Source organism: Acomys russatus, chromosome 2 (genome assembly GCF_903995435.1).
Source record: "Acomys russatus chromosome 2, mAcoRus1.1, whole genome shotgun sequence".
In the NCBI taxonomy this organism is placed as follows: Eukaryota; Metazoa; Chordata; class Mammalia; order Rodentia; family Muridae; genus Acomys; species Acomys russatus.
In genome coordinates this window covers 27,042,728-27,063,148 of record NC_067138.1, presented here as the reverse complement: position 1 = coordinate 27,063,148, position 20,421 = coordinate 27,042,728, and the positions used below count along the sequence as shown (strand labels likewise).

Sequence of the window (20,421 nt, the reverse complement as noted above, 5' to 3'; positions counted from 1 at the left end):
CGCACCTGTCTGGCATCTTTATTTCTTTAAAACAGCTTTTATTTTACTATGTGTCTGGTAGTTGTGTCTGCATATATGCCTTTATACCATATCTTTGTAGCGGAGGTTAGAAGAGGGCCTCGTATCCCCTGAGACTGGAGTTACACACCTTTGTTAGCTGCCATGTTGGTGCTGGGAATTGACAGCCCAGGGTTCTGAAAGAGTAGCTAGTACTCTTAATTACTGAGTCATATACTACCACCACCCACCCCTGGCATATATTTTTTTTGTGTGTGTGACGTTTTTACTAATATGAAGTTTGGAAAAGTTGACTGTATTGTATCTTAGGTAATTTTAGAATAATTTATTTTATAGACTTATTTTAGTGTTTGCCATACATTAAACCTTATGTAGAGGTAAGCTGAGCTGTGTGTGAGTTCATTGTATCAGGCAGAATTGATTGAGCTGGTACTGGATTAGTGTAAATGGTTTTTCTAGTAGATCCATACACACGTACCCTAAATAGTAATTATAAGATTTCACCTTGTTTTTAGTGCCCTTCAGCCCTGGACATACTCTCTTAACTTTCTGCGGGCTTTTCTTTTTCAGGTAGATACTAATTTCAAAAGCAGATCTTACATTGAGAGTATTGCCAGCCTTTTATTTGATCCTCTTTTAATGGGCAAATCTTGAGCATTCACTATGTAACTACCATTGTTACTTATATTTACATTGCCTTGTGTAGCTTTATATATATATCTTATTTTGGTGTAGGTTATAATGTTAGTCTCTTATGCAAAAGCAATGAGGCTGAGCAAGAAGTACATAATCTTGTTGAAGATCATACAGCTAATGAGTGTCAGAAACACTAATACAATACATTGCTTTTTGAGAGAATTGTTTCTAGAGGCACCTGAACTGGAATTGAATATTTAGGCATTGGGCCAATCCAGTGGATACTAGGACTTTTGTTATATTCCTATTGTGCCTTTGAATAACTCCTACATTGTCAGTGTAGAGAACAGTTTGGTAAGCTGCATTATGTAATATTGCCACTTGAGGGCAGTATAAAGCAGCAGTTAACACTGCAAAATGAGATCCACTTCTGTCTTCAGAGGCTTCACGTCATTATCAGTAAGTGAGGGATTGATTGTTACAGACATTTTCAATTAGTAATACATAACTGAAGTTTGCTTAAAATGTGTTGACACTGTTTTCACACAGTTATGAAAATAACCAGAATCATCTGATTATGTTTCTTTACTTTGCCTGTTAAGTTCTTTACTGGTTTTAATGCAATTATAGATCATCTCTTCTGAGGAGCAGCATTGCCTTGGAAATGGACTTGTGGGCTGAGGCCCTGAACAAGGAGTGCCGTGATCTCTTCAAGTGCTGTGATCTCTTTCTCAGGAAGACTGAGAATTTCTGTTTGCTTCTTTCTCACTTTCCTTTTTCTTTGTCCTCTTTCCACTGATACCTGAGTATAGGAGAAGATGGCATCTCACATCAGTGTCTGAGGTGTCCTGGACTCTGGCTTTCTTCCCTGTGGACCCTGTCCACCATTGGTTCTGAGATGGACATTATTTCATGGGTGGAGTGCCTAGGTTTTCCTTCCTGCTTGTTCTGATTTGCCTTTCGATGCTCTGGAGTATCTCTAACAAGACTTCTTGTAATGCAAGTCTTCTGGGTATCTTGCCTGTCCATGGAGGTAGCCACTTGCCACATGTGACTGGTGTGATTGAGGATACCTTCCTGAAATATATTTCATGTACTCCAAAATTCATACATTTGCACTTCAGTGTTTTATATTCATGGAATTGTGCAACCATTGCTATAATCTAGGTTTATAGTATTTTCAGCGCTCCAGAAACCAAGAAGTACCCTGTACGTATAAATGGTTTTCTTGAGCCCACTCTTCTTCTTTCAACCCCTGGCAGCCACTAATCGGTTCTGGATTCACCTCTTGTAGATTGTGATGCGAATAAAACTCTTTGCCTTGTTTATTGTTTAACAAACCTCCATCAGCTAGTGTAGTATGTTTAAGCATGTAGCATGTTAGAATGAGAGACAAAAACCTAGAAAATTGAGTTTCCTTCTTTTCAGCCCCATTTCTTCAGTGATTTTTGTGACAGCTCTGATGTCCTTACTAACGGGCATTGACTTTGCTGCTTTGCCTTTGTTTTTGATTGAATGCTGTGGCCCTCTGCAGTCTTCTAGAGAGGTGGAGAATGGTGTCTTTGATACAGTTCCCAACCACTTTGTTGATAAGTCCATCATAAGTGCTGCCCATGCTGCAGATCAGTGGGCTGCCTCAGTTATTCACACAGCACAGGCCTGCTCTTAAGTTGTAGGCTGTGCTGGCTGGTGGCCTGCTGTAACCCAGAGCAACTTATATCTGTAGTTATTAAGAGACTGTAGTCTAAACATATTAAATAGAACATTCAGAAATAAATAACTCGTAAGATTTAAATAACTTCTATTTATTCTGTTGTTATAACTACTCTATTTCATTTGTGTTACTTGCTTACTATGCCTGAAGTATAAATTAAATTTTCATAAGCATCTGTGTATAGGAAGAAATAAAACCCATATCCATAGGGTTCAGTGCTGTATAGTCTTAGGATCTGTTAGAGGCCTGGGAACATGGTGGAATGGAGGCAGCTATACTTGCCTTACTATGTAGGCTTAAAAAGCATTGTTCTTACCCAAGGTAATTATTAATGCCTTCATTCTTTTGAGTTCTTATCACATAGTTAACACTTTTAAGCATTGGGATCACTGTATGTATGTATCTAGTAAAGATACAGTACTCATTGTTTTTCTGATCAGGTTTTTGGAAGGATGGCCTGGGGTTATATGGAATATTGATAAATGCATCATGATACAATGCTGAACAAGTGAATTCTGATCCCTTTACATGCAGCCCAAGATCAGACCATATCAAACCTACATTAGCAGATCTCATTATAACAAGGAGGCATGGTGAAAAGACCTTAGTAGGAGAAACCAGGAAGTATAAATGCATTTCAAGGGAGGAATGGTGGCAGTGTAGTTACAGACTACTTGCTTAGCACACATGAGACTCTGGTTTCATTCTCAACACTGAAATGGGGGAGGGGAATAAATACTTGAACAGGAATGAGAAGCTTTATCTAGGTATCTTGAGGAAATAACTTAGCTTCTGCAAAAATTGTTTTATTGTCAATAAAGGAAAATAGTACTAGCTATGTCAAAATTAAAAATCTATCCACTATAATCAGCTTGAATTAAAGACTAAATAATTTTAAGGTACACTATTATTGTTAGTTGAAATTCAAAAACTAAAAATGCATATAGCCAAAAATTTCTTGAAATAGAGTTATGAAAAGAATTCCTTAGTCAATGTTCAAAATATACCAATTAAGATATAGTAGGCTAAGAAGCTGTCACTCCTTGCACACACTGTAAGAAAAATCTCAGTGATTTAGAATAATTTTTAAAAAACACCTTTTAAAAATTTCAACATATGTAGGAAGGTATTCCTAAAAATATATACTCTCACATTACAATAGAATAATCACAGCCTAGGGAAACAACCTCTGACAGATTTCATCTTCCTGGTAAATATGGGCTCAGGGCTCACTGAAGAATTTAAGTAACTCAAGAATCAAGGAACAAATATATAAAATTAAACAAATGTATTTATTATTGGGATGAACGTTAAAAAGTCAATGACACTATACCAAATAGAAACTAATGTTTAAAAAGTATAGACAATGTTTAATAATCACTTTGATAATGTTATGAGTTAAGTGCAAGCTATACTTTATCACTTTATAAAGGAGTAAAAGATGATGGTATTCACCTAAATTTTGAAGTTGTAACCTCTAGAGAAAACAAATCTGCATTGTAGTACAAGTCTCCCATGAATTCAGCATAAAAATGCTCTGTACACTGGTATCAGTGAGGCACAAAGGTAGATTTTAGAAACATATAACTAACTAAAATAAGCCCCAGAAACTAGTTTTGTCAGAAATAGAATGGTGACTAACAGGCTCAGAATATAAAATAACTATTTTCTTTTAGAACCAAAAGAGTATTATGAGTCCATTTATATAAATGTGATTTTATTTATTCATATAACTTGCATCAGACATTCACTTAAAAATAAACACAGAAGCCAGGTGTTATAGTGTATGTCTGTAATCCCAGCACTTGTGAGGATAAGCAAGAAGTTCTCAAGTTCCAGGCCAGCAAGGCCTGTTTCAAAACAAAATATGATAAGCCAAACACCACTACCACCACCAAAATCTCAGAACTTGTCAGTAAGAAGCTAGAACTAAAAAATGGAATTCTTATATCTTGCTGAAGGGTCATAAAGTGGCTTAGAAAACTGATTAGCAGCATACTAATGCTAAATTTGCATAATCCCATTACTCACAATTCCACTCTGGACATAGATGCTATGGGTATAATACCCATATCTAACGAAAGACATGCACAGATTGCTCAGTCCTAAATTATGCACAATAATCAAAACCTTGAAGTAACTTAATACCCATCAATAATAGGTACTACTCGTGTGATCGCTTTCCTTTCCTCTGGCGCATACAGTGTTTTCTATAACCACTATTGCATTCTTTTAGGGTTATTAAATATACCTTTACTTTCAACCTAGAAACTTAGAAAAATGTCCATTTTTATAAATCTTGTGTTTACATGTAGGCAATGTGAATATTTTCAGCATGAGCAAGCCTGATGTGTGAGGTCACATCTGCAGCAGCACAGTTGAACTAATTGGAAATGGCTCAACAGTGAGTGTTAGAAGTCTTCCCTTTAGAGATTAGAGGCTGCAGTAATTAGAGGCTGCAGTAATTGGAAATGGCTCAGCAGTGAGTGCTAGAAGTCTTCCTTTTAGAGATTAGAGGCTGCAGTAATTAGAGGCTGCAGTAATTGGAAATGGCTCAGCAGTGAGTGCTAGAAGTCTTCCTTTTAGAGATCAGTGAAAGGAGCTGTGTCACCCGTTTTAGGTGTTTACAGTATACTTGTGTAGACTTGAGAAGTTATTCCATGTCCTTGACATTCTGATTCCACAGCTTCAAATAATATTCACTTATATTTACTTCGAAAAATCTGATTAAAATTTTAGACCATTGAGCTGTCTCTACTATGACACTGTTTATTTGGAATTAGTATAAGAGATTATTTGCCTCACCTTACGTTTATTTCTTTAAAAGTTACTGATTGAGTGCCTCCTCGGCTGGTTCTGAGAGTTCCTCTAAATCATACGGTGTGATTCTGCCTCAGAGGGCTATGTTGTATTTGAGGAGATCGGTATTAAACAGGGATTGCATGGTTGGTTATTTCAGTAAACTTGTAGCACTGCCGTAAGGGACAGGTATAGGCCCTTTGCCAGGGTACAATAAATGATCTCATGGGAAGGCTTAGTTTCCTTAAGCCGCCCTACAAAGCATGAGGAAGGTGAGGGTAAGCATAGGAAAGGATTCTGAGTGGCGGTTTGATTTGACCTGCTGAGTGGAAGCATGGAAGTTGGAGAGCTCCTATGGAGAGTGACACAGAACAGATGAGAATGCTTATGGTTTCTCATGGTTGTGTGATTTTTCCTTAGTAGTATTAATTGAAATGTTTTCCTGTAAGATTTTCTTTTTCTTCCGAGACGGGGTTTCTCTGTGTAGCCCTGGCTATCCTGGAATTTGCTCTGTAGACCAAGGTGATCTTGAACTCACAGACATCTACCTGCCTTTGCCTCCTGAGTGCTAGGATTAAAGGTAAAACTGGTTGGATTGATTTAACTAAGGCCTATTATTTTCTTTTAAAAAATCATTAAATTATTTATGCAACCTAATAAGTAATTTAAGGAAAAATAAAGGAGAAGATTCTTTCCATTTTAATTGAAGGCAAGAATTCAGCTGGGTGTAGTGGTATGCACCTTTAATTGAGCATTTAGGAGGCAGAGGCAGAGGCAGGGGCAGGGGCAGGGGCAGAGAGTCAGAGAGACAGAGGCAGAGAGGCAGAGAGACAGAGGCAGAGGCAGAGAGACAGAGGCAAAGAGGCAGAGGCAGAGAGGCAGAGGCAGAGAGACAGAGGCAGAGAGGCAGAGAGACAGGCAGAGAGGCAGAGGCAGAGAGGCAGGAGGCAGGAAGCAGGGGGCAGGTAGATTGAGGCCAATCTAGTCTACATAGTGAGTCTTAGGATAGCCAGAGCCCCAGAGAGAGACCCTGTCTTAAAACAAAGCAAAGCAAAACACAAAATAGTTTGGTTATTTGCTATACTGTCTGTCCTCTCTGGTATGGTATGAGCACTGTGTGTAGCCTTCAGTAGGGAAGAGTCCTGTGAGCTGTTGGACCAGTGCTCTAACTGCGCTCATGCTGTACATACCAGAGTTGTAACTGACAGTGCTGCGCTCATGCCTGCATTGTGCTGTGTGTGCTACCTATTTTAGCATAGCATGATACACGGACACAAAAAACACATAGGTAAACCAAGATGTTTTTGTATTTATAGAAAATTAATGTGTCAATAGAAGAGTAAAGATCCTCTGTTGCCTTTTCACTCATTTGTATCCAGAATTCTCTACCAGATTCTCTCTAAACAAGGTAGGGCTTATATGCTTCAGTGAAAGCTTCTGACTGCTGAAGTAATTGGAAAAATTCATATTTTTCCATGGCAGAAAAGTTTGAGATGAAAATTCATAATTTTGTCCTTAACTTCTGCTAATATAATTTTTCTTATGTTTGACTTTTGAGACAAGACCTCACTCTGTAGCCCAGGATGGCCTGCAATGAAGAATAGTCCAGGCTTGTCTTAGACTGGCACTCCTCTTGTTTCAGCCTCCCAAGTGCTGAGCTAATGGGCATGAGCTATCAGCTTCTGCTAATGTGTGTTAAATTCTGTCTGTGTATGTATTTCATGGTCGCTCTGTCTAGGTGGAAATTAGGTTCCCTTTTCTTCCTAGCATTTGTCTGTGTCTACCACATGTATTCATATCATTGTGCTTCTGTGTTTGCTGTAAATTCAATGGAGTGTTCAGCTTGTATGCTTAAGTTAAACACCAAGCTTTAATAGCACCACATTTCAGGTTTTGTGAATTTTCATGGTATCTGTGCTTCCTTTTATTTTTTACTTATTCATTATAAAGGCTAGAGCTTAATTTGTCTTTTTCCCCTTCACTTTTTAAGGACATAACTCTCATGGTAGATATTTAGACAAGAGCTTAGATCAGAAGTTCTCATTACCTGTGGTAAAATGGAAGGACTTATGACTTTTAGGGGATATGGTTTTATTTATTTTAACTTAATAGATTTAAACACAATTTCTATGAAATACAGCTATTGAACTAAGTTTTAAAAATATGGGTGTTGTCATTAACAAATATTAATTAGGTTTCTTTTTTCCCCCCAAGATAGGGTTTCTCTGTGTAGCCCTGGCTGTCCTGGAACTTGCTCTGCAGACCAGGCTGGCCTCTGCTTACTGAGTGCTGGGATTAAAGGCATGCACCACCATGTACAGCTTTAATTAGATATTTTTTATATGACATCTAGAGGCCAAGTTTTTTCATATTTTGAGTTTGTGCTGAGTGGATTACTGCCTTTGGCCCTGGCAGTGACCCTTTAGGTGTTGTCCTCTTGATAGTAGTGTCCTTAAGAGGAGTGAAGAAGCCAAGGACTACAGTTAAGGTTTATAATGTGTTGTTTCAATTTTTTCATATTTGCCTAATTGTGTAGAGAAACATTTTCTGTTTGTAGATCCTCTCTTCAAGATGTGTAAATGGCAAAGTGAAATACTTACCATGTTATATCAAAGGTACAGTCACATTGGTAATTAATTTCTGTAAATGTATTATATAATCCTGAATTGTGTAGATTTAGTTTGGGAGACAGCAATCTCTTTAATTTCTAAGAGGCTAAGATAAAAACAGACACAAGAATTGACTTTTGAAAACACTAGGAGACTCTGAGTGCTTTAAAGGCTAACAAATTCTAGCAAAAATTATAGAGTATGACTCTTCATATAGAAATGTGTGTGCTTGGTCTCATGACGTGCTTTTCAGGCTAACACTGCACACTTTTCCTGTGCAGAGCTCTCAGTATGTGCAGTGTGTTGCGGGCTGTCTGCAGCTGATGCTCCGGGTCAATGAGTACCGCTTTGCCTGGGTGGAAGCAGATGGGGTGAACTGGTGAGTGAGCGTCCTTTGCTTTCATTGTAGAAGACATTTAAAAACATTTCTCCTTACCACTTTAAAATAAGTGAATACATTTAATCATTTAAAGGAAGTACTTTGTTATTTTCTTGTCTGTTCAACAGTAGATTATGTTGGGCTGGAGAGATGGCTCAGCAGTTAAGAGCATTGATTTTTCTTCCAGAGGCCCTGAGTTCAATTCCCAGCAACCATGGTCGCTCATAACCATCTATATTGGGATCTGATGCCCTCTTCTGTCATGCAGGTGTACATGCAGATAGAGTACTCATATACATAAAATAAGTAGATAAATAAAAAGACCCACAATACATTATGTTAACCTTCTTAGAAATCAGTATCAAACTGAACATCTCTCCCCATTCCTTGCTTGGCCTATGTTCTATAAGAGGTTAATGCCTCTTAAGAACCTATTGCTGCCGAGCAGTGGTGGCGCACGCTGCCTTTAACCCCACCACTCGGGAGGTAGAGGCAGGCGGGTCTCTGTGAGTTCGAGGCCAGCCTGGTCTACAAAGTGAGTATAGGACGGCCAAGGCTAACCTAATGCTGCATAAAATAAACCTGGCACTGAGAGTATAAGATAATTATAAAAGTATTTTGTGGCAGATGCAGAGAGAAATCAATAAAGAAAATAAAGCATCCAAAGAATGGAGAGTCTGTCACCACTGGAAAGCCAACTAATTCTATACTTAATGACGATCTAAGTTCATTTAAAACAGGTACTCTTCAGGTAGGAGAAGGGCATCCTTTCTCTTATAAGATCTATATAGCATGCTCAGAATCAGCAGTAGAGTTTGGTAAGAGACTTAAAAGTAAGAGTTGATTCAACGACGTGTCTTGTTTAAATCCCCTCTGCAGACTGGTGCATGCAGTTAATTAGAGCATTATTTTTTTTTACAAATTATTCAATATTCATTGATTGACTCAATAGGAAGAGGCAGGTGGATTTCTGTGAATTCAAGGCCAGCCACAGATACAGTAAGACCCTGTTTCAATTTTTTTTTTTACTATTTATTATTATTTAGCCCTCTGTCTTCTGAGAATACCAGAGATTGTGAAACAGTAGGTAGTTATACTGTTAACTCACAGCAATTATGACTGCATGCACAAAGTCCTGTTCCAGCTCAGGACAGGCACAATTCCAGCATGGACTGGGGAGCTGGGCCTAAAGTCCCACCACTAACTGACGCGCTTTTGTCGTTTGATATCTAGTGGGAGAGACATGATAGCTAGTGGGAGAGACAGAGTCAGTTTTCTTCAATGGTGTGACCCCTCCTGGTAGGTCACCCACACTCCAGGGCAGGCCCTACTCCCCATAGTAGTTTGGCAAAGCAAATTAGAGTTGATTTTTCTTTTTTAAAGGAAACTCAAAGTTAGGCGTGTAGGGAGTTGAGAGTGGATTTGGAAAGAGTTGGGAGTATGAATATGATCAAAGTAACATTGTATGAATTTTTCAAGGATGAAAATATTATTTACAATTTCAGTGCATTTCAACCAATCATTCATCCATCCACCCATGCATCTGTCCATCCATCCATCCATCTATCGTGTGTTCCACCTTTGTGTTCCACAGAGCATGGATAGAGGTCAGAGGATAACCTGTGGGAGTTGGTTCTTTCCTTTTCAGGATTGAACTCAGGGGCTTGGGCTTGGCAGCAAGTGCATTTCCCTGCTGAGTCCTATCCTGCTGGCCGTAGGTTCTTGTTGAATATTCCCTAGCTTTCATCCTAAAGGTCAACTAGCTGAGGATACTGTTTCTGTGTTCCTTTTTGTTCTGAGATTAATTTTATTTATTTAAAAAATTGTTCTAAGTGTGTGCGTATGCACACACACACATGTACAATATATGTTTCCCTTTAAGTCTGAGCATTCTGGAGTTTCTTATGTTCTTCACTTTGGCCAATTGTGGGTCTCCGTGTCAGAGTTGAGAGACGCATTAATCTATGGGTATAACAATAAGTCATTAGGAGTGATTTAATACTGTTCCCATTTTACAGGGTAATCAGGTAAGTTCTCCCCCTAGGACCTGTATTCTCTCTAGTCTGATATTTATGGTAGGTATGGGTTTCATTTTTTGGAGGGGGATTTAAATAAGTCTAAGCAGAAAGTGATTGGTTATTCTTATGACATTTATGCCATTCTTGTACTAGTGGGCATATCTTGAAAGGGCAATTATTATTGTAGCTTGCAAAGTTCACAGCTGGGTATGATTAATGATTCTCTATTATCCTGCATAATACCTTTTGGCACTGTGAAAACTAGTCAGTACAGATGAAACTTCCAGGTCTGTTCCAGCTTGATGTTGCCATGTTGTATGATTTGGGTATGTGGTATCTTCAGCGATAGGCTCTTACTATGAAGTTTTGGAGGCTTACCAAGAGTATTGGCAGTAGCTTGTAATGTTTGAGGGTACATAGGACCCCACTGGCTAACAACTCTAAAGGAATCCATTCCTGCACTGAGCTTTTTGTTAGCCTTTTGTGTGTACTAGGAACATTGTTGCCCTATTGTAGGATAGCTCCATTTTAATGTTTTTATGCTAGATCAGTTTTTGAATTTGAGAAAATTCATTTATGATGAGAAGTTTACATTCTCATATCTTTTGGTTGTTGTTGTTTTTCAAGACAGGGTTTCTCTGTGTAGCCGTGGCAGTCCTAGATTCACTTTGTAGACCAGACTGGCCTTGAACTCACCAATCTGCTTGCCTCTGCCTCCCTGAGTGCTGGGATACAGGCATGTGCCACCATGCCCAGGTCATTCTCATAGTTTTAAGGATGTTCTTACAAAACCAGTTTCATCACATGAGAGAATAAGATATTGTTACTCTCTTTGCTTTCTTCTTCTGGTCACTCATTGAAATACCTTTTCCTATAAGTTGCTATTCTGGATGGAAAGTAAAAGAGGCTGAGTTCTCAGGTATGGTCACATTGTGTTGAGGGATTCATTTGAATGATATTGGTACTCATAGCTAAGATTTATTATGGGGATTGCCAAAGCATAGCTGAACCATGAAGCACAAAGACATAGCTGATTTTTGAGAAAACATGTATAGTCTTCCTCGTGTTTCCCTCTTCCATAAGGCCACTTGGATCACATCACGTCTTCCTCAGCAGTGAACATTTGTGTTTCTGTTCAGGAAGACTATTACAAACTAGATCCTAAGGGCTTCACTAGAGGTTAGTTACATAGGCACCCTATGCTGGTGGCATATTCCTTAGTTACTTTTATTGCTGTGATAAAACACTATGACCAAGGCATCTTAAAGAAGGAAGGGTTTATTTGTACTTACAGTTCCAGAGCAAGGAGTCCATCACCACCAAGGTAAGGAGTATGGCAGCAGGCATACTGTAGCAGCAGTTGAGAGTACACATCAGGAACTGCAAGCCGGAAGCAGAGAGAATACACTGGGATCTCAGGAGGCTTTTAAAACATGCCCCAAGTGAAAAACTTCCTCTAACAGGGCCACACCCCTTTAATCCTTTCCAAATACCCACTAACTAAGAACCAAGTATTCAACCACAACACAGGAAACATTACAGACTTTTAACTGGAAGTCCTTACCTAAACCAAAATGCTGAGGGCTAAGTGGCTTCCAAACAATGGAAATATGTTTTACATAGCTCTTTACGCTTGGAAGTCCAAAATTTGGACTGTGAAATTAGGTGTAAGTGAGCTGTAACTTTATATAATAGAAGGGCAAAGGCTCTTTTATCGATACTCATAAAGGCTCTCCCTGTGTGACCTAATTTTCTTAAAGCTCTGTGTCACCGCACTGTCAATTTGGGGATTATGATTTTAACTTAATGAATTATGTAGGGACACAGACTTGGAAACCATAGCTGTAGCTGCCTAGCATAAATCATATGGTTTGTGCAAACTGGATAGGTACGACGAGCCACTTTTATCTAAGACTAGCAGTCTCATGGGTGTGATGCTCTTGTCGGTACAGAAACCATAGATAGATGTTATTTCATCTTTTACCTTCTGAAAAGATGCTGCAGTATTTGGGGTAGGACAATTAGAAAGGATGATTTCATTATGTCATTTTTTTGTAAGGAATGTCATGACTGCAGCTTTCATTTACTATAATGACTAATTAGGTATAACTAATAAAATAATAATATAGTGAAATAATATCTATTAAGATGAAATAGCACAAAGTATCTATATTCCCATAGTATATTAGAGGTTCATAAAAGGTCTAGTTAGCTCATATGGTTATTATAAGATACAGTGAGTTTTTATTTTCCTATACCAAAAGCAGATAAACCTCTTAACCCAAATCAGGGGGCATGTAAGAATGAATTACAGTTGCAAAATAGAAACCTGTCTACGGATAGTTTTTTTTTTTTTAAGTCCAAAAAGTAGAAAATGACACTTGTTGCTTTGGATCTTCTTGGTTTATAGAGGTAGATCAAATCTTGTTATTGTCTTTACTAGAATTAAACAACTTTGAAGGACAGTTGATAATGTTAAGTATGTGTTGCTTTTTTTTCTCAGAAAGGAAATGTACTTTATAAATTTTCTTTTGCAATGGAAGCTTCTGTTTGTTTTTGATGCTTTTAAATCACAATCAAAAAGGACATGAGGAGAAAATATTTCACTGATTAAGAGAAACTGCATATTGATCACCATATTGAATTTTCTAGTTAAAACATATTGCATACATGGTACAGTATTTTATATATATGTATATGAAAACAGTCCTTTCCATTATTATGTATTGACTGTACTAGCTACCTGATGGTTAGCACTGATTTTTTGTTCGTTTTTGTTTTGCTTTGCTTTTTTTTGCCTATTAATTTACGCTCCCTCCGATTCCAGAAGGATCTGTCATTGTTGATGCCTACCTCCTTGGAAACTTTTGTATTTTGGTTTTAGCAGCTCTGTCCTTTCTCTGTGCTCCCCACAACTCCTGTGCTGACAAATAAAACGTTTTTAGAAGCTAGTTGGATATGAAGAATTAACTAGATAAGACATTTGCTAACTTTTGCTTTAAAGATGATTTGGATCACAGAAATTTACATGCTTGGAGAACTGAGTAAAGTTCAAATTTAAACCTTTGAGGAGGACACACTGTTCCTCTGTTGGTATCTGATTTTTGAGGAAGAACCTTCTGCAGGGACCCAGTCCTTTTGGGTGGAGGCACAGATGACTGAGGGCGTTGCCTCTGAGGCTGTGCAGGGAGACTTATTCTGTTAAAACTGGAACAGCTGCAGCTGAATTGGTTACTGCTGTGGGAAAGATGTGCTACCTTGTGAGGATGTATTACAGGTGCCTTTTGTCTGTTGTTATAGTCAGTATCTAGCTCTGTCTCCTGGAACCTAGCATCTAACCAGATGGTATCCAGGGCATCAGAAGAACAAAGTGTAGGAGGCTTGACTTAGTTACTGGAAGAGAGCAAAAGAATCAGGCTGTAGAATGTTGATATTGTAATTATACAAAAATTTGCAGCATTTAATAAAATCATATTTTTATATAACAGCCTAAACTGAAAAGACCTTTTCCAGGTAGAAGAAACAATGCACAAGAAACTTAGGAATAGTACAATAAAGTCAGAAATATGTACAAATCACAAAAATGTAGAATTGTCACAGATATATATTGTGAACTTAGTTAATAGTTGTTAGATGTTAAAAACTCAAGAATTTTATTAGAACAACCTTAGATTAAAAGAAAAAAAAATCAAAGGACAAATGTCTTTCCTTCCTCACTTTTCCATTTTAACATGTTTGGTTAGTATGATTTACTTTTTCAAAGTGATGAATCAGTGTTGATACATTTGCTAAAAGCTGTACTTTATATTGGGCGGCACTATGTTGTATAGTCTTTGGATTTTGTGTCTTCTTAGTTCCGCTGGTCATTTTGTTTGTCTTATCTGGTGATTTCTGCCCATTGTTGAATGTAGATATTTCTCATGGATATTTCCTTAGCTTTTTTTTTTTTTTCTTTTACATATTCTCTCTTTCACAGTAATGGGACTTTTACTTTAAGGGAATGTTCTTGGTTTCCTAATTTTCTAGAAGTTTCTGACATTTTTCTGATCCCCAAATTCTGTGGCAGACTATATTCCCCCAAGGTTATTGCCTCATTTTTTCTGAGTTTCTTACCTTTTTAAAAATTCTCTTGGTTTTCTAAACTCAAAACCTTGATATAAAAATTACTTGAAAAGATGTACATTCATTTTGTCACCACTCCTTGTTGATTTTAATTGTTTGCTACATACCTTATGTTATTTTTTCTTCAGACCGTGGTTCCCTTTCTCGTTGTTTCCCTGTAGCCGCGCTCCTGTGTCCCAAGTTTTCATGCCTTCCAGAGCGAACTACAGGCCTACCAGCTGTAATGTAGTCACGGGTTAGCTGAGAGCTATATGAGTGCTGTAGGCAGCTAGAAAAGAAATGGAAGACATAGGTCAGATACTTGCTCTTTTACTCACTTCTTTTTTTGTTGTGTTGTGTGAAATGTTTTCTCTGCTTTTTTTTTTTTCCAGTATAATGGGCGTTTTGAGTAACAAGTGTGGTTTTCAACTCCAATATCAAATGATTTTTTCAATATGGCTCCTGGCATTCAGTCCTCAAATGTGTGAGCACCTTCGTTCCTATAATATCATTCCTGTCCTATCAGACATCCTTCAAGAATCTGTCAAAGAGAAAGTAACAAGAATCATTCTTGCAGCATTCCGTGTAAGTACTCAGGGAGATTGTTATTGGTCGTGGTGTGTGTATGTTTATAGGATTTTTTGCTGTGATGTATCTTTGAAAAGTGGGAAGTAATGTAAGTGACTGGAATGTGTGAATTGTAGAATGCTTGTAAAGAAACATACTTTGGTTATATTTAGATGGAAAAGTCTCTTTTTGTTATAGCGCCTGCTGTAGGACTATTATTATAGGAGTTTTTCTCTCAGGGCCTATATTTTAGTCTGGAGCTGTGTTTTTGATACTGCCTCTTCTGTCTAAAAGCATGCTTGTCAGTCAAGTGTAGAGGCTTCTAATTATTATAAATATTATAATTATGGTGTCAGGATATTAGAATTTTGTCACTTATGAGCTTAAAGATGAAGAAGCTTGAGGAGAAGAAAGGAGCATTGTTATATCACATAAGGTATTGTTAAGTGTTTCCCCAAAGCCATTGTCTTCTGTGAATCAGTTGTCGGCTTGGTCATTTTCTTGGTTGTCTCAGTATTCAGATGGGTTTCTGGGAGATGTCTACCCAAGAGATATTACTGAACATGTTTCATTACTCTGTGGTAGGTGTCCTCAGAAATTCCATTTGTTAACTGGTGGTCAACAGAGTCTTATAATGTTATTGTTATTATTAATATATGAGGATCTTGGTCTTTGGGTTGGTCTTTGGTTTGCAAATGGGAATACTGAACACAGGTGGCATTCCCAGTAGGTATTCGAGTTGTAAATGCAGGTGGTTTGTTTCAGAATCTGTGCTTTGAACTATTTATTTTTGGTGTTTAATTCAAGTAAGTAGCAAGAAGTAAAAAACAAAATGAAGTACAGTTGTGTTTTAAAATTGCAAGTAATATTGCTATCAGATTTGTCAAATAATAGTCACTAATATCTTTTAGATATTTCTAGTTATGTAGAGATAAATATGATTTTGATTTATAAAAATAAAGATGACATCATATTATGAGTCATACAAGTTTTTTCTTTTAACAATTAAAAAATATTAATTATGTGCATGCGTAAAAGGTATTGTACATGTGTGGGTCCCTGGGAGAACAGAAGTCAACTTTGGATCCCCTGGGGCCAGAGTTACAGACTGACAGCTGTCCAGTGTCAGTGATGGGAACTAAACCTGGGTCCTTTAAAAGAGAAGAGCATGCTCCTAACATCAGAGCCATCCCTGCAGCCTCTACAACTTCCTCCTCCTCCTCCTCTTCCCCCTCTTTTTCCTCCTCCTTCTCCTTCTTCTTCTTTTCTCAGAAAGGGTTTCTCTGTGTAGCCTTGGCTGTCCTGGACTCACTTTGTAGACCAGGCTGGCCTCAAACTCACAACGATCTGCCTGCCTCTGCCTCCCCTGAGTGCTGGGATTAAAGGCATGTGTCACCACACCTGGCTTACAATTTTATTTTTAACATTATGTAATATGTGTGCCTCAGTATTCCTTTACTCATGTTCTACTGTGTTGCTGTGTTAACCGTTGTCTTATTAGTGAGGGCATGACATATTTACAATTTATTTTATACTTCCATGAATAATTTTGCATATGGTTCTGCTGAGTCAAAGGAATAAACACTTTTTTATACTTAATACTAAATGATCTTTTAAAAATATGCCATCTTACATTTCCATCTGCTGTGTATTGGGGCCGGGCGTGGTGGCTCACGCCTTTAATCCCAGCACTTGGGAGGCAGAGGCAGATGGATCGCTGTGAGTTCGAGGCCAGCCTGGTCTACAAAGTGAGTCTAGGACAGCCAAAGCTATCACAGAGAAACCTTGTCTCGAAAAACCAAAAAAACAAAAAACAAAAAACAAAAAAACAAAGCAAAACAAAAAACAAAAAACAAACAAACAAAAAAACATCTGCTGTGTATTGGATTTGTTGTTTTGTCTTACTAATACTTACATTTTCACTCTGAGTTTTTATAGAATCTTGGATGAAAAGTAAAACCATTGTTTTACATTTTGTTTTGTTAGTAATGAAGTGAAATATCTTTTAAAATTTATTTTCTTCTATTAATTCATTGAGAATTACATGTAAGCATTTTTATCATATTTACCCTCTTCAACACTTCCAAGATCCACCTTTCTTTTTCTTTCCACCCAACTTTGTGTCCTTTTCTGGGTTTTCTTTTGCCCATCAAGGGAAATTTGTGTTGATGTTCTTATATTGTTAGATGTGTGGCTTTCCACGGGAGCATGGTCAACTTATCAAGGGCTGTACTGCTGAGAAAACTGACCCTTTCTCTCCTCAGCATCTCATAGTGCCAATAGCTTCTCAGCTAGTGGGATTTGCTCTCTCTTCCATGATGATCTTTGAGCCTTTGGAAGTTGGAATACAGTGTATACGTTCCATTTAGAGTTGAACATTCTAAAGCGTGTTACTCTCTGCAGGCTGAATTTTACTGTAGTCCATAGGGGTCATACCTAGGGAAGACTGGTGATTACTTTCTTTCTCTCTGGTAGCCTGCATAGCACTTTCCAGCACTATGAAAGCTAGCCAGTAGGGATGAAACTTTAGTTCTGTAGGAGCTTGCTTTTGCCATATTATATAACTCAAAGTATGTGGTGTGTTCAGCAATAGGGTCTTATTGTCAAGTTCTGGAGGCCTAGATTTCAGTTTTTTGGGCAGGTCAGTGTTGAAGTTCGAATGGAGTATCAAAAGAATTCCTGGGTGAGCGTGAGTTAAATGACATTTCTAATCCCAATAGAAGACCTTTTTATAAGGTTAGAAGATTCTCCCAGCTTGTTTTCAGGAATGTGCAACATGTACTGATAGTATTGGTGATGTGAGTTTAGGATCCTTCCCTGAAGAGGAGGCATGGGGATGGGATAGAAGGCAGATACCTGGGATTTTTGGTACTTGGACACATTCTGGGAGTCTGTGGAGGTACAGGTGTGGGTCTGCTTTAGTGTCCCTCTTTATAGCAGGGATTCAACTCAAGCAGTCTGATTCATACACTCAAACACTGTTATTTGCTTTTTTGTAAAAAGTCATTTTCATGTATTAGCCCCCAAATTACTTAAAACATAATTTGGTGTCAATTTTGATTAATGCTATGCCTTTGTGTGTACATAAGACCTTCTAAGCTAATTCACCATCTCCTTTTCCCCCTTTTGGTATCTTTAAAATTGGGTACAGGAGTGTTCATGAAGAGAAAAATCAAAGGTAACATGAAAGAGCAACTTCTTTGCTTAACATGCTCACTCGATGTGTTAAATCCAGTGCCTTTCTAAGCCATCTGAGGAAAATTGAGGGGGCTGATTGAGGGCATGTGGGAGGGACTTTCACTGTAGTGTTTACTGTTGGAGAGGTGGACAGTGAAACCTCAAGGTGACTTGCTGAAGATCTGCAATACTAACCAACTCTTGACTAAATATTCTGAGCATTATATTTGATTTAAGTTATTTTGTTTAGAAAAATATACCCATTTAAATATAAAAATTGTCCTATTATCCTGAAATAGTTTCTTCTGAAATTAAGGCAAACAGACTGGAGAGATGGCTCAGTGGGTAAGGGTATCTGGCCAAGTCTGATGACCTGACTTTAATCCCCACCAATTCTTACAATTAGTCCCAGATTGCTTCACACATACCATGACACCAGTCTTGTAGCATGCATGTGTCCACAGTACATACACAATCATGAATACACAACAGTAATTAATAAAATAAAATTTAAAAAGCAATTAGGCAAGTGCTGTGCTTCCTTATTTCTCTCACAGGGAAGCTAACATTTGTGATTCTAGCAAATTCTGTCTACATGAGTTGTCGAGGCACATTTTTAAGTGTAGCCCAGGTGAGATGATTGTTAATTCTTGAATAATTTGTGTTAATGAGGCCTTTAATTAAAAAACCAACATTGTTTTTATTCTTCAGGGTTCATTTTCTATATTCTTATTGTTTAGAAAAGATTAAAAATTTCAGAAGTAGTAGTCTTTAGTCTCTTAAAAAATGACTGTCGTTGAATTGCTTTTGTGTCAGACACTTTACTAATTGATGAAGAATACAGATGAAGATGCAGTTTGCCATTGAAGGTCTTAATAGTTACATAGTCTGAAGATAGACTATGTAAATAAGTGTTGGTGTCATACAGTACATAGTGTGCAAGAGCAAAAGTTACATAAAATATAAGAGGTTTGAAGACCCTTTGAAGAGTGAAGAGAAGTTCAAAGCTTGGGACAGGTTGATAAATTTTAACACGTGAAAGAATTAACCTGGAATTGTCGGTAATTTCTTTTCATAGAAGGACCCCATCCTTACTGAGAGAAGTCAGGGCCAGGAACTCAACCAAGGCAGGAACCTGGAGGCAGGAACTGAGGCAGAGGCCATGGAAGAGTGCTGCTTACTGGCTTGCTTCTCATGCCTTCTCACCTTGTTTATTTTAGGAAGTAAGTTGATACAGGGTTCTCTGTGAACCAGGTAGCTCTGACTGGTCTAGAACTCAGTGAGTAGACTAAGCTGGCCTTAAACTCATAGAAATCTACCTTCCTCTACCTCTCTAGTGCTGGGATTAAAGGTGTGCATTGCCTTGCCAGCCTTAGATTTTTTTTTTATTCCATTCAGGACTTCCTGCCCAGGGATGGCACCACCCACAATGGGTAGGGCCCTTCCATAGCAATTATTAATCAAGAATATGGCCTACAGACTTGCCTACAGGCCAGTCTTATGAAGGCATTTTCTCAGGAGTGTCTAGGTTTGAGTTAAGTTTACAAAAACCAGCCGGCACAGTTGGATTACCTTTATGATAGTACCAGCCACTTAAAATATATCATGATTATCTTAAGACAAGTAGGCAAAGATCCCAGCTGATTGACTTGGACCTGAAGGTACAGCTGCAGCTAGGGCTGTTGGAAGCAGATTGTATGGTATACTCACCAGCCCAGAAGAACCACTTCTGCCTTGACCAGACTAGGAGCAATTCTGGTGGAGGGACTACTTTGATTGACGCTAGAAAGCAAGGCAGGTGCCTGTGTTTGGTGCAAAGAAGATTGCACCCATCTTCCCACATGTCAGGTAAATGCTATACCAGCGAGTTACAAGTTCCAACTATACCTTGGATGAATAAAATCCTATAGCTTATATATGTACACCATTTTCATCAACCATTTTTCAGTTGAAGGACATTTAGGTTGTTTCTGTTACCTAGCTATTATGAATAGAGCAGCGGTGAGCATGGCTGAGTTAAGTATCTGTGGAATAGGTTATTGAGTCATTTGGTTATATTCCAAGGAGTAATATAGCTGGTAGATTTATTTTTAGGTTTTTTTTTTTTTTTTTTGAAATTTTCCACACTGATTTCCATAGTGTTGCACCAGTTTGCAAATCCTTCCAACAGGGAATGTTTCTCTTTCCCCATATGCCCTCCAGCATTTGTTGTCAGTTGTTCAATTGATCTTTCTCATTCTGACTGTAAAGTCTAAAAGTTGCTTTGATTTGCATTTTCCTAATAGGTAGGGACTATGAACATTTTTTGAGATGTATCTTAGCCATTTTTTTTCCTTTTGAATACTTTTTGTTCAAGTCCTAGGCCTGTTTTTCAAATGGACCATTCGTTACTCTTGGTTTTTG

At 38.0% G+C, this 20,421-nt stretch overlaps 1 protein-coding gene across 2 annotated transcripts in view; it reads left to right on the top strand.

The window, feature by feature from the left end:
* Positions 1–20,421, top strand: part of Atp6v1h (ATPase H+ transporting V1 subunit H) — a 69,079-nt gene that overhangs the window by 17,480 nt on the left and 31,178 nt on the right. For both annotated transcript variants that reach the window (XM_051159559.1, XM_051159549.1), the window contains 2 exons: positions 8,058–8,155; positions 14,667–14,859. In XM_051159559.1, coding sequence (XP_051015516.1) covers positions 8,058–8,155; positions 14,667–14,859 — 291 coding nt within the window. The remainder of the gene's footprint in view (positions 1–8,057; positions 8,156–14,666; positions 14,860–20,421) is intronic.